The 12,589-nt window shown below is 34.6% G+C and overlaps 1 protein-coding gene across 1 annotated transcript in view; it reads left to right on the top strand.

Annotated features, from left to right (window-relative positions):
• The window catches only part of LOC148946961 (ER degradation-enhancing alpha-mannosidase-like protein 1), a 97,204-nt gene extending 92,923 nt beyond the window's left edge, over positions 1-4,281 (top strand). Inside the window, exon 11 of the mRNA XM_089097215.1 lies at positions 4,082-4,281. Within this exon, the coding sequence (XP_088953341.1) occupies positions 4,082-4,174 (93 nt within the window). The 3' untranslated portion in view covers positions 4,175-4,281. The remainder of the gene's footprint in view (positions 1-4,081) is intronic.
• The last annotated feature ends 8,308 nt before the right edge of the window (positions 4,282-12,589 follow it).

Genomic DNA, 12,589 nt, shown 5'->3' with positions numbered 1-12,589 from the left:
CTCATTCAATTGGAAATTGAAAGGGCTAGTGCCTTTTTTAATAGTTGAAAGTGATTGGAGAGCGACTAATGCCCCTCTCACGCCCACCATTTTAATAAACACATCCAATCAAAATTTTGAGATATCCATTTTGTTCAACGTAGTTGAAATTTCTTGAAATTATGTCTTTTAGGACGAAAGCCCCCTCAGAGCCACCAGCGCAATGGTTGTAAGTTATTCTCTGGGGGGATGCCTAGTTCATATAGAAAGTTGTTATAGAAATATCAAGTGGGGCTCATTTGATTGCAAGTTGAAATTGCCCTTTTTAATGGTCGACAATGAGCGGAGAGTAACCAACTCCCCACTAAATCCTACTGATTTCCCAGAAATATTCAATCAAAGCTTAGAGATAGACATTTTGTTCAACGTAGTTGAAAGTTCTAGAAATTATGTATTTAAGGATGACAAACCCCCGAGAGCCCCAAGGGCAAAGGTTGTAAATTCTGCCCTGGGGGCTTATAAGGTTTTTATAGATAGAGTTGTCGCAAAACTTCAAAAGGGACTCATTCAATTTGAAACTGAGAGAGCTAGTGCCCTTTGTAATAGTCGAATGTTATTGGAGGGTAACTAGACACCTTATCACGCCCGCCAGTCCCTTAAACACATCCAATCAAAATATTCATATATCAATTTTTTTTAACGTTTTAAATAGTTCCGGAAATTAAGTCTTTGAGAATGACACCCCCCCCCCAGCACTCAGGGCAAGGGTTGTATGCTACGCCCTGGGGTATATAAGATTTTTATTGAAAGTTTTATCGTAGAAACTTCAAAAAAGCTCATTTGATTGGAAATTGAGAGGGCTAGGACCATTTTTAATAGTTGAAAGTGATTGGAGAGCGACTACCGCCCCTCTCATGCCCACCATTCCCCCAATTACATCCAATCAAAATTTTGAGATAGCCATGTTGTTTAACGTAGTTGAAAGTACTGGAAATTCGGTCTTAGAGGATGACAACCCCCCTAACAGACCTTAGGGTAAGGGTTGTAATTTGTGCCCTGAGGGCATATAAGGTGTTTATAGAAAGCGTTGTCGTTTCCAAAAGGGCTCATTCGATTGGTAATCGAAAGGCCTAGTGGCCTTTTTATTAGTCGAAAATGATTGGAAGGCTTGACATTTTTATAGCAAAGATCGAAGCGGGTATAATGTGTAAATTTTTGTTTTTGTTGTTGTTTAGACCAACGCACTTCGTGGAGTTATGGTGGGAACTTCGAAAAGGGTTCATTTGATTGAAAATAGAAAGGGCTGATGCCCTTTTTAATAGTCGAAAGTTACTTGAGGGCAACTAATCCCCCTTCTACTCCCACCCTCCCACGCCAACCCTCCCATTTATGCTCTCAAAATTCAACGAAATCAAAATAGCGTAAGTCTATCCAAGCTATCAAAGAAAGTAAACAGATTTTTTTGCGAATGGTATCAAGTTTTCCATTTCTGGTCAACTAGAGGAGGTATGAAACTAAATTAAACAGTACTACTTTGTGTCCAGATTTTTAAAAGGGTGTATGTTGTTTAAAATTGCTGAAAATTTTTCTCCGGCATACAAACAGCCGGCCAAACTATAAAGTCTTCAAAAACGAAAAGATTAAAAGTATTGTTTTCTTTTCCCCTGAAAAGACTATGTCAGTATAAAACGAACAGAAATTAATTAAAAAAACTTTTTCCACAAAATAAGTTTTTGAAAGAAAAGTGAAGAACTTCATTAAACAAAAAATGAGCAAAAATCAAATCAAATAATCTACCAAGCGTGAAACTACCACAAATCAGCATCGATAAATAAATGAAACCCATTACGAACAGAAATTACAATAAATAACCGATTCAAACTTAAAACGAGCAGAAATTAACATAAGTTGGGCGCAAAACCCCTATGCCTTCCCAAGGCCAGAACAAAATTTACGCTTCACGGAAAAAATACAAATGAATGTGCATTGTCAGTTTAATATACATATACTGATATTTAGTAATCAAAATGTTAATATTATTTGATCTATTACAGCTATAAAAGTAAAAACATTTATATTTTTTTTCAGTAAAGTGCAAATTTTGTTCTGGCCTTGGGAAGACATAGGGGTTTTGCGCCCAACTTATGTTAATTTTTGCTCGTTTTGAGTTTGACGTAGATAATTTCGGAGACCACACTGCCTTTCCATGACGATAAATAAAAGTTCAAATAGGGATAAAATCCTTTTAATAGACAGTGATGATAGAAATTCACAAAAATACCAGCTATTTCGGTCACATATACAGTGACCGTCATCAGTAATAAAACTAATGTATATGATGACGGTCACTGTATATGTGACCGAAATATCTGGTATTTTTGTGAATTTCTATCATCACTGTCTATTAAAAGGATTTTATCCCTATTTGAACTTTTATTTATCGAGTTTGACTCGGTTAATTATTGTAATTTCTGTTCGTTTTGGGTTTCATTTATTTATCGATGCTGATTTGTGATAGTTTCACGCTTGGTAGATTATTTAATTTTATTTTTGCTCATTTTTGTTTAATGGAGTTCTTTAATTTTCTTTGAAAAACTTATTTTGTGGAAAATGTTTTTTTAATTAATGATGACAAAAGAAAACCCGGGGCAAAATTTAAAGGTCCAATAAAAAAAAAATAATTTTACAAAGGCACTACGTCTAATTTAAGGTCCGTTTGAACGTCATAACATCAAGAAAAGGCTCAAATTGTCTGCGTTTAGAATACAAGCGACAGTGAGAATCCATATATAGAAGCCTGCCGCGTGCTAAGCGCCGAAGCCCAACGGCGAAGCCGCCGGGCTACCGATACTATATATATATATATATATATATATATATATATATATATTTTATATATATATATATATATATATATATATATATATATATATATATATATGTATGTATATATATATATATATATATATATATATATATATATATATATATATATATATATCATATCTATATATATATATATATATATATATATATATATATGTATATGTGTATATATATATATATATATATATATATATATATATATATATATATATATATATATATTGTAATTGTATTTTCTCCATAGTAAAGTCCAAAAGTCGGATTATGGCTGTTTTTGCAAAAATAAAAAAAAAAAAAAAAAAAACAAAAATAAAAAAAAAAAAAAAAAAAATATCTAGTTTTTTTTTGTTCATAAAACGGTCAAAATGATTATTATTAGAGAATATGCTGTGAACTTATTTATTAATCACCTAACTTTCTGAAAAATCAAAACTCCATGTTTCTTCATATTTTCATACAAATGCGTCTAGTCGTCCCATTTTTTTCAGCACTTTTTAGGGATTGCGGTTGATGGTTCGGTAACATCTGCTTTTGGACAATTTAAGGTTTGACTTGGATATTCCTTGTTTATAATTTACGAATTTCCTAATTATTCAGTACCTGCGCTTTACTATGGTATATACTTCTTTAATTTGAAAATCCTTTTTTTTTAAATATATTTGAAGCTGAACTCCTTTTCTAGGTGTGAATACTTTTGTGCTATTGTGAATGCTGTAGCATTTTTATCTTCTGTTTAATTTGAAAAAAATATTGGTGTCAGTAAAAAAGAAAAAAAAATAGTTGTTACATAACTAAGATATTTTGAATATTCTACGGAAATGGAAAGTGGAAATTCCTCCATATTTTGACGTTAAACTTATAAAGGAAAATAAGATTTGCTACCTTTTACACAACTTACAAAATGTTAGAAGTAGACATAAAAGATTAGTATTTCATTAATAATTTTGATTAATCTAGATTATATTATTGATTGAAGCTTTACTCGGGAATTCCAAAAGATCTTTGTTGGTTAGTGTCTAAATTTCATTGTTAATACCTATGTTAATCTCTGGTAACACAAATTAGCATATTAAAGAAACATTAAATAAATAAAATGTATCATTTCTCCAGTTATGTTCTATGATAATGCTTTTGTATTAATTCATTCGGAATTATCGTATTCTTAATATGAGGATTATAGTCTTTTAATGTATTACTGAATTTACTTTTTTTTCAGTGTCATTACCCAGAGAAATTGAAGCATAGAAGTCTGCCTTTAGAAGCTGAAAGCTTTGTACAATTATTTAAAGCCTTAAATGTTGATGTTTAAACTGCTGTTTTATATTTCGGTGGAAAATCTATTTTTATAAATTTTAATGTATTTTAAAAGTATACTTGTGTAACTTATTTTACTTAATAAATAAGATCATCTGTTCATTTAAGCGTAAGCTGTTCAGTCCCAATATCAGCAGCTGTAGCTGTTTATTATTAGTCAACCACATAACCTGATGGAAATTTAGTTGTGGTTTCGGCCAAAGGGCATGGGCAACTATAAGAGTGGGAATTGGCGCTTGCGTCAAAAAGAAATATCAGCCCCATCTATTATTTGGTGATCTTTTCCCGTTTAGTTTGGGGGGTGGGCTATCCTCACCTACTACATATTCGTCTTTCCGGTGCTTTGAAATATAGAGGAGGATAAAAAAATCAGAATGCTAACACCAGTAGACCTACATCAGTAGGCCTGCTCACCATGCCAAAATTTTCCAAAGCTAACCTTGGTCTACTTTGTGCAAGCTGAATTTTCACTTAAGATAATTCTTGGAAATTTTGAGAAAAGTACGAATTAATTATCACTTACGGGAAATTTTTACTTTTATCCTATAACATTGCAGATTAGTCATGTCAATTATAACATGACTAAGACGCTATGCCACTCAGTGGCGCTAGTTTTTTCAATCTTTATCTTCCAATGTTAAATCACCAAATATCTAAATGCTGTGAGTTTCCCATTCTGTTTCGTTTCGACTTCTTGAAGGCTCCCACAGCTAGTTTAGCTCTCAGATTTTGGCAGTTATTTAGGGTGTCAGTCGACTATCTTTCCTTAAAAGATCCATTGAAAGTACTGTAAAAATAGACTAAACTCTGCATGTTTTCGAATCAGTATACCTGGTCCACCTTCTCTGATTTGCCATCGTCTTTTCTAAAAACCATCGATATAACCTCGTATTATGGATACCTTTGGGAATAGATTAAAATTCTGCCATTATCTGTTACATTATTCAAACACACCTTAGAAGATTAACATGAGCAACATCGTAATTTAATAAATTCATCTCAATAAAAAAAATTTTCCACAGAATAAAGTTTCAAAGAAAAGTAAAGAGCCCGATTAGGTCAAAAACGAATAAAAAATGAGTCAAATAATCCTCCTATCGCCGAAGTACACAAAACAACTGTTAACAATAGCGTGCGGTTCATGACAAACAGAACTTATAATGACTTGCCTAGTCGATCAAGAAAAAAGCTGATAATGGCACCACTAGGACTGACAAAACCCAGGCTTTGTCAGACCAGAACATAACTTAGGCTTTGCGGAAAAAAAAATGACCATGGATTGTCAGTTTAATATAAATATAGGCCTACTGATATTTATTCCTTAAAAAAAACAGAATAAACAAAAGTGAGTAAAAAACAGTTTTTTACTTAATTAAGTTAAAAAAGTGAAAACATTTAAACATATTTCGTTTTCAGTAAAGCACAAATTATGTTCTGGTCAAACTGTTCGTGATAACGAACTGTAAGTAAGGAGTGACCCGGCTCAATGGTAATCGAAACTGTAGAAAACGGAATTTTGATATCAATAGATACGTCAAAAGAATCAGATTTTAATACTAATTTCAAATACATAAGTTTCATCAAGTTTAGTCCTACCTATCAAAAGTTACACGCCTGAGAAAATTTGGCTGATTTTCGAAAAAATGGCAAAATACCCTCTAAAAAATATAGAACCTTAATGAACATCACACTATCGTATTCAGCGTATCAGAGAACCCTACTGCGGAGGTTTCAAGCTCCTATCGGCAAAAATGTGGAATTTTGCATTTTTTGCCAGAAGAAAGATCACGGATGCGTGTTTTTGTTTGTTTGTTTGTTTGTTGTTTGTTGTTTTTTTTTCCCAGGGGTAATCGTATCGACCAAGTGGTCCTATAATATCGCGGGAGGGCTCATTCGAATGGAACTTCTAAGTTACAGTGCCCTTTTTAGGTAACCAAAAACAATGGAGGGCGAATAGGCCCCCTCCCACGCTCATTTTTTTCCCAAAGTCACTCGGTCAAAATTTTAATATTTCCGTTTTGTTCGATATGGTCTAAAATGTGATAATTATTTCTTTTATGATGACTTAATCCCCCGAAGTTTCCGGGGGGAGGGCTGAAAGTTATGAACTTTACCCAATGTTAACGTATAGTATTGGTTATTGGGAAATATACACACGTTTTCAGATGGGATTTTTTCTGGTAGTGGGGGGACTGGGTCGGGGGTTATGTGGGAGGATCTTTCCATGAAGGAAGTTTTCATGAGAGAAGAGACATTGCTATGAAGGGGGCGCCATATTTCCCAGCATTATTTAAATAAAGATCAGAAACTATATATAAAAAAACAAGTTTTTTAACTGAAAGTAAGGAGCAACATCAAAACGACAGAAAACATTACGTATATAATTGGGTTCATCCCCTAGTCAATACCTCGCTCTTTAAGCCAAAAATTATTTAGTACTTTCATAAGAGCTATTTATTCTAATTAACGGCATTTGTTATTAAGGGGTCATTTTTAAAGAATTGGAAGAAAATTCGAACTTTAGCTTAAAGAGCAAGGTATTGACTAGGGGGCGATCCCTTTAATAAACATATTAAAAATATAAGAATATAGAGGTTCGTTACGTAAGCTAATTCGTAAGTTGCGTATATTTATTACTAATAAAAACGTTCGTAAATAAAATTAAACAGGTTTCGAGAAAGGCATTTAACCAAATAAAAGTAAAATTAAAATTCAATTACTTTTTTGATTATTCATGTACGGTGAGCCAAAATCAAAATCGGAACTTTTTCAAAAATGTTCAAAACTTAAATAAAAAAACAAGTTTTTTTTAACCGAAAGCAAGAAACAACGTCGAAGCTGATAGCGAACACAAATCAGTCTACACCTACAATGAGCTGTCTCCTCTGCAATGCCGCGCTATTCACACAAAAGTCTGACTTTCTCACCACTCTATTTTTCTAACAATCAAAAGTTTTAGAGTAAAGAGTGAGGTATTGATGAGGGGATAGCCCCTTTCATATACAGAATAATTTCTGTTCGTTTTAAGTTTTAACGTCGTTCCTTACTTCCAGTTAAAAAAAAAACTTTTTTTTTTTTATTTAATCTTGAGAAGGCATGAGGTTTATCAGCCCTACTAATGTTAGTTTTTGCTCGTTTCGAGTTTGACTCGGCTATTTATTCTAATTTCTGTTTATTTTGAGTTTCATTTATTTATTGATAGTGATTTGTGGTAGTTTTACGCTTGGAAGATTATTTGACTTTTTTTCTGCCCATTTTTGGCTTAATTAACTCTTTAGTTTTCTTTGAAAAACTTATTTTGTGGAAAAAGTCTTTTTTAGATGAATTTCTTTTTGTTTTTTATTGACAAAGTCTTTTTCATGAAAAAAAGTTTTATATCTTTTCGGTTTTTTTTCTATAAGAATCTATAGTTTGGCATAATTTGGGGGTTTGACATGCTCAATATCCCTAAAGAAATAGTTGCTGGACCGTTCTACTATGCTGAACAAAATAGTTGTCTCAAAATTTTGACTAGATGTGTTTGGGGAATAAATCGGCTTGAGAGACGGGTTGATTGCCCTCCAATCTCTTTTTAGTCTTAGAAAGGACCCTAGAACTTTTAATTTTGAATCGAATTAGCTTCTTTAAATGTTTCAATGATATTTCTAGCTATTTAGTCGGGGAGCCAAAGTTGAAAAATTCGTCAAATAACGATTTGTAAAAAACATTTTGGTACATGAGTTCTGACTTTTGGATACAATATTTTTGAACATGCTGATTCCATTTATTTCGGGAATTGCGACCACCAAAGTGCGCTTCATAGTTTAACATGAGGTCAAAGTTTCGACTCAATCATCTATGGTAAAAATTTTAAAACTTAACACGTTTATTGTTAAGTAGATGACACTGCATCGTTCTCGTGGCTTTGTTATGGTTATGTTTACTGCCATCTGCCATGCTGGTGCAAATTGATGGTTAAAAAGCTAATTAACTCTATTATCTGATCCTCAAATGTTTGTATTTATTAGTATTTCACTTTTTATTGTTTCGCCTTGTCTTTCAGGAATCCTTGGTATATAAATTTATAATGCATAGGCTAAAAGTCTTACCAGTTTTGGGGTCAAAGGATAGTTAGAGGCTTACTTAAGTGGTTTAAAAGTAGGGTAAAGGTGCAGATTAGTTCCTCCTGATAAAAGCAACTTATTTCTTACTATTATTCAGTAAATTATAGGGGTGTCCACGGGTGGGGTTTTACGAGGAGCTTGGCTCTTTTGTGAGCTAGCCTTGGTGGTACAGGTTTTTTTCAAGCATAGTCAAGCAAAGGTGGTACACTCTGACAATACTTGGCTGTCTTCTCTTTCCTCTTTTGTGTGTCAAGAATCTCACTATTTACCATTGCTCTTCAAGTCACTAAGTTTATAGCGCATCCAGACTATCCGCTCTCTGGAAAAATGGGATGGAAATCCGGAAAAAGAAATAGCCCTCCAGACTTAGCGGTTTTTAAAAAAATATCAGTACAAGTTTATCAGCCATCCTTATCAAATCTGTTTTTCTGAGCCAAAACCTATAGAAAACAATTTTAGAGCCTCAGTTAGACTATTTACCTTTTTTCTATTTTAAACCACATCAGACAACTATTTTTATTTATCACTTATCATGTTTAATCGTCTCCTTCTTCTGGCATTTTTTCCAGAAAAGCTGTCCACACTACAGTCTTCCATCCCATTTTTCCATTTTCGGACCCTCTGATCCTTCCTGCCCAGAAAACGGAAAAAGGGGATGGAAGACCTGTCTACATTTCCAGATTTCCGTCCCATTTTTTCAGAAAGCGGATAGTCTGGGCGTACTATTAGGTGGCACAACAAAATTTTAGGCTAGGTGGAAGAAGGTTTAGTGGTACCTTCTTTTTGGCCAATACTATGCTGCAATGCCTAATACTATGCCACAAAGTTGTAAAATTGTTCAATGGAGCATTATTATTATTATTTAGGGCGGGCTCAAATGGGTTGAGACTCAGGCCTCCAATGCCCATTGCCTCCACACTGGAGCATTAAGAATTGTCATTTTCCATCTTTTGAGGGACCAAGACTTAATATGAGTATGATTTACAGAGGCGAAAAAATTGAAATTTAGCACTAAGAAGTGTCTTTTTTCTTCCATTCTGTACTTCTCATCACGGCTGGAGGGGGGGGGCCTTTAACTAATTTCTGGTTTGTCGATTTTTTTTTCACCATGTATTTCCACTTCTTATTTGCTACTCTTATATAATAAAATAGTATGTAGATACTGGAAATGGATCGGTTATATATCATGAAGAAAATCTTGAATTTTTTTTCTAAGGTTACCATTAGTACCATACTAAGTTTCTTCTCTATTTGGGAGGATAGCATGGAATCATTTTCCAGAAAAAAAATTAGATGCTCTATATAGCCCCCCCCCCCCCAAAAAAAAAATTATTATGCAAAGTGTTTAATCTGCCAAACCGATGGAAATGGACAGCTTCCCACTGTTAGTGATATAAAACGTGTCCGAGAACTTCTATTGACCAGATGCAAGTGCAATGCTAAGTACCATGCTCTAAGAAAGGAATGTCAGCAACCAAACTTCTTACAAAAAAGGCTTGCTTGACATAGAACATACTTTTGCTAACCCTGTAAGAACTAGAAGCAGTTAAAAAAGTTCTGCTGAATGTTGGTGAAAATCCAGGATCACCAACTGACATGCTAAAAAAAAAAATACTTCAGCATGAACTCCTCCAGTATTCCCCGGCATTGTTCGAAGCGCAATCTGAGGGATTCCGATTAAGAACAGGAAAGAAATCTGATCTGATAAGCTTTATATAAGGGTTGTCTTGCCTAGATTCTAAGGCCTGCTCTTTGCCAGTGTTTGATGTCAGTTCGAGGCTATCTCTCATTCTGGGCTTTATGCCGCTCTTAAGGACTATGACTCCGTCAAGGGATGAGACATTGTCGGATTTTTCAAGAAGGTTGATGTGCAAGGTTTTTACTCAGCTCCCAGAAAATCTATGGCAACTGAATGTGGTTTCTAACCGGTATGATGGAATTTATGGAATCAAGGACCCAACCGGCTCACCAGTGTGCTTAAAAGACAGTAGTGGCTGCCATAGACGAAGGGGTGAGGTCAATACCACATATAGTGATAGCATCAAACTCGGTGATTCCTGGCAATCAATTCTTAGAAGTTCTTCCTGCAAAGCTAACTTGGTGGCTTTTATTTATGAGTTTTGGAGCAATGTTGGAAGTAAAAGTAAGAACTTTGATATTATACTTGCTGGATGTTTCCCTGATCGTCAACATGTTGGGATATTGCCCCCCAACAGAAAAGGATCCCTGGAACCTTTGCCTCCTCTTAGTCTTGAGCTTGCAAGCACACACGAAGAAGCAGACATGCCTGTAGCAATCCATGTTGCTTCCAGCTTTAGGAATGGAAGTTCTTCTGTTATTGTTTGGGCCAATGACACAGATATTCTGGTGATACTTTTGCAACACTCCTCTACGCTGTTAGCTACAAAAGAGAACAAAAAAGAGCTATTCCTCCAATTTCCTGACAGAATTTTCCCTGTGCACGAGCTAGCTAGATAAGATAAGATATTTAGTTCAAAAAATGACTATCACAAGCCCCGAAGGGCCAAATTCGCATTTCGGGGTCATATAATAAAAAAAGACCTAGAAATAGCACAATAACTAAAAACTGGCTAAACAATGCCAAAAACAACAATATCAGAAAGGCAAAGCCATTCATTAGTCTAAAAAACAAAAAGTGTCAAATGTAAGAAAGTTAAAAAGGCACAAATTCTAAAAAAACCAAAAAAAAAATTGAGATAAAAATAGTTTAAAAAAGGTTTAAAAGAGAGTATATAAAAAGGGGAGGGACATAGAAGAACCAAACGGACACCAGCATGGGTATCACCAGTACAAAAAAAAAAGAAGAAAAAAAAACTAGTGGTTTATTTGATCAGTAATGAAGGGGACAAAGGTTTTTTTCATATCTGGAGGTTAAACAACGGATGGGGGACAAGATAGGGATGGGTTCAGAAACAGTACGTGGCAGGCGGTGTCTGGATGGGGAGTGTCTTTTGGAGAAAATTTTATCCGTGCGAGGATTTATTATTACATTTTTTGCAAAACAGAGGCACAGCGTTCCTCTCCTGTGCTCAAGAGTTTCCAGCTTGGCCTTTTTTAGAAGGAGTGAATATGGTACCAAAGTTTCTTTAAAAATTATTCTTAGGGCTCTTTTTTGAATAGATTCAATTTTATCTGATTCATCACGGGAGATGCCAGGATGCCAAACTGGACAAGCATATTCAAGATGCGGGTGGGCAAAGGAAGTATAAATCCTTAAAGAATGGGATGGGGGGACGTTAAATTTATTCAAGAGCTTAAGGAGAGACATGGACGCATTAGCTCTACGGACAATATCTTTCACGTGGATATCCCACTTTAAATTAGAGGAAATTGTAACCCCAAGTAATTTAAAGGAAGACACAGAAATATCTGGGGGGATAGGGTCAAGGAAGGTGGGAGTAGATTTCAAGAAATTTATTGTCATTATTTTTGATTTAGTGGAATTTACTTTCATAATTAGGTTCTTAGCTTCATCCGAAATGTGGGTTAGAATTTCAAGGGGGTCACTTTTAATATTCCTGTGACATACATCAAGGATCGACAAGTCATCCACGTATTTCCACCTTTGGTGGAACTCCTTACCAATATCGGTAATCATGACTAGAAATAAAAGTGGTCCCAATAAGGTTCCTTGAGGAATTCCACAAAATATAGGGAGGGGGTTAGAGAAAATATTTTTGCATTTAACAACTTGGGATCTATTTGAAAGAAACGATATAACAATATTTACTAACAGAGGATCAAGTTTAAAGTTAACCAGTAGTGAACGAATTATGGTGGTGTGGTCAACCAGGTCAAAAGCTTTTTGGAAATCAACAAAGACAAGGTTCAGCCAGACATTTGGTTTATCAAGGTTACTTATGATGGTATGCATTAAGTGCACAAGGTAATGGGTGGTGGAAGTTTTCTTTAAGTTACCAAACTGCCGGGTGTCAATACGTGGACCAATTTTATCCTCAAGCCAGTCACAGAGGAAACCTTCATAAAGTTTGGAAAAAACAGAAGTGAGTGTAATGGGGCGAATGTTGGCGAAAGTCAGACTGGTGCATTTTTTTGGGACACGTGTTATAAAACCATGTATCCAGCAACTTGGGAATTTACCAAATTTTGTGATGTGGTTGAAAATATTTGATAAAGTCTCAGCAATTTTGTCCGAAAAGGCTTTAATTAAGTCAACTGGGATGTCCAAGGGACAAATACTTGATTTTCTAAGCTTAAGAATTTTATTTATAACATCAGAGGGAGAAATAAAGGGGAAGGAAGTATTGGGAGGAATAGTTGGACTT

The sequence above is a fragment of the Artemia sp. Qi Xiang Cuo genome, chromosome 11 (assembly GCF_049724085.1).
Source record: "Artemia sp. Qi Xiang Cuo chromosome 11, ASM4972408v1, whole genome shotgun sequence".
NCBI classification, from domain to species: domain Eukaryota; kingdom Metazoa; phylum Arthropoda; class Branchiopoda; order Anostraca; family Artemiidae; genus Artemia; species Artemia sp. Qi Xiang Cuo.
This window is presented reverse-complemented; position numbering and strand designations above follow the sequence as displayed.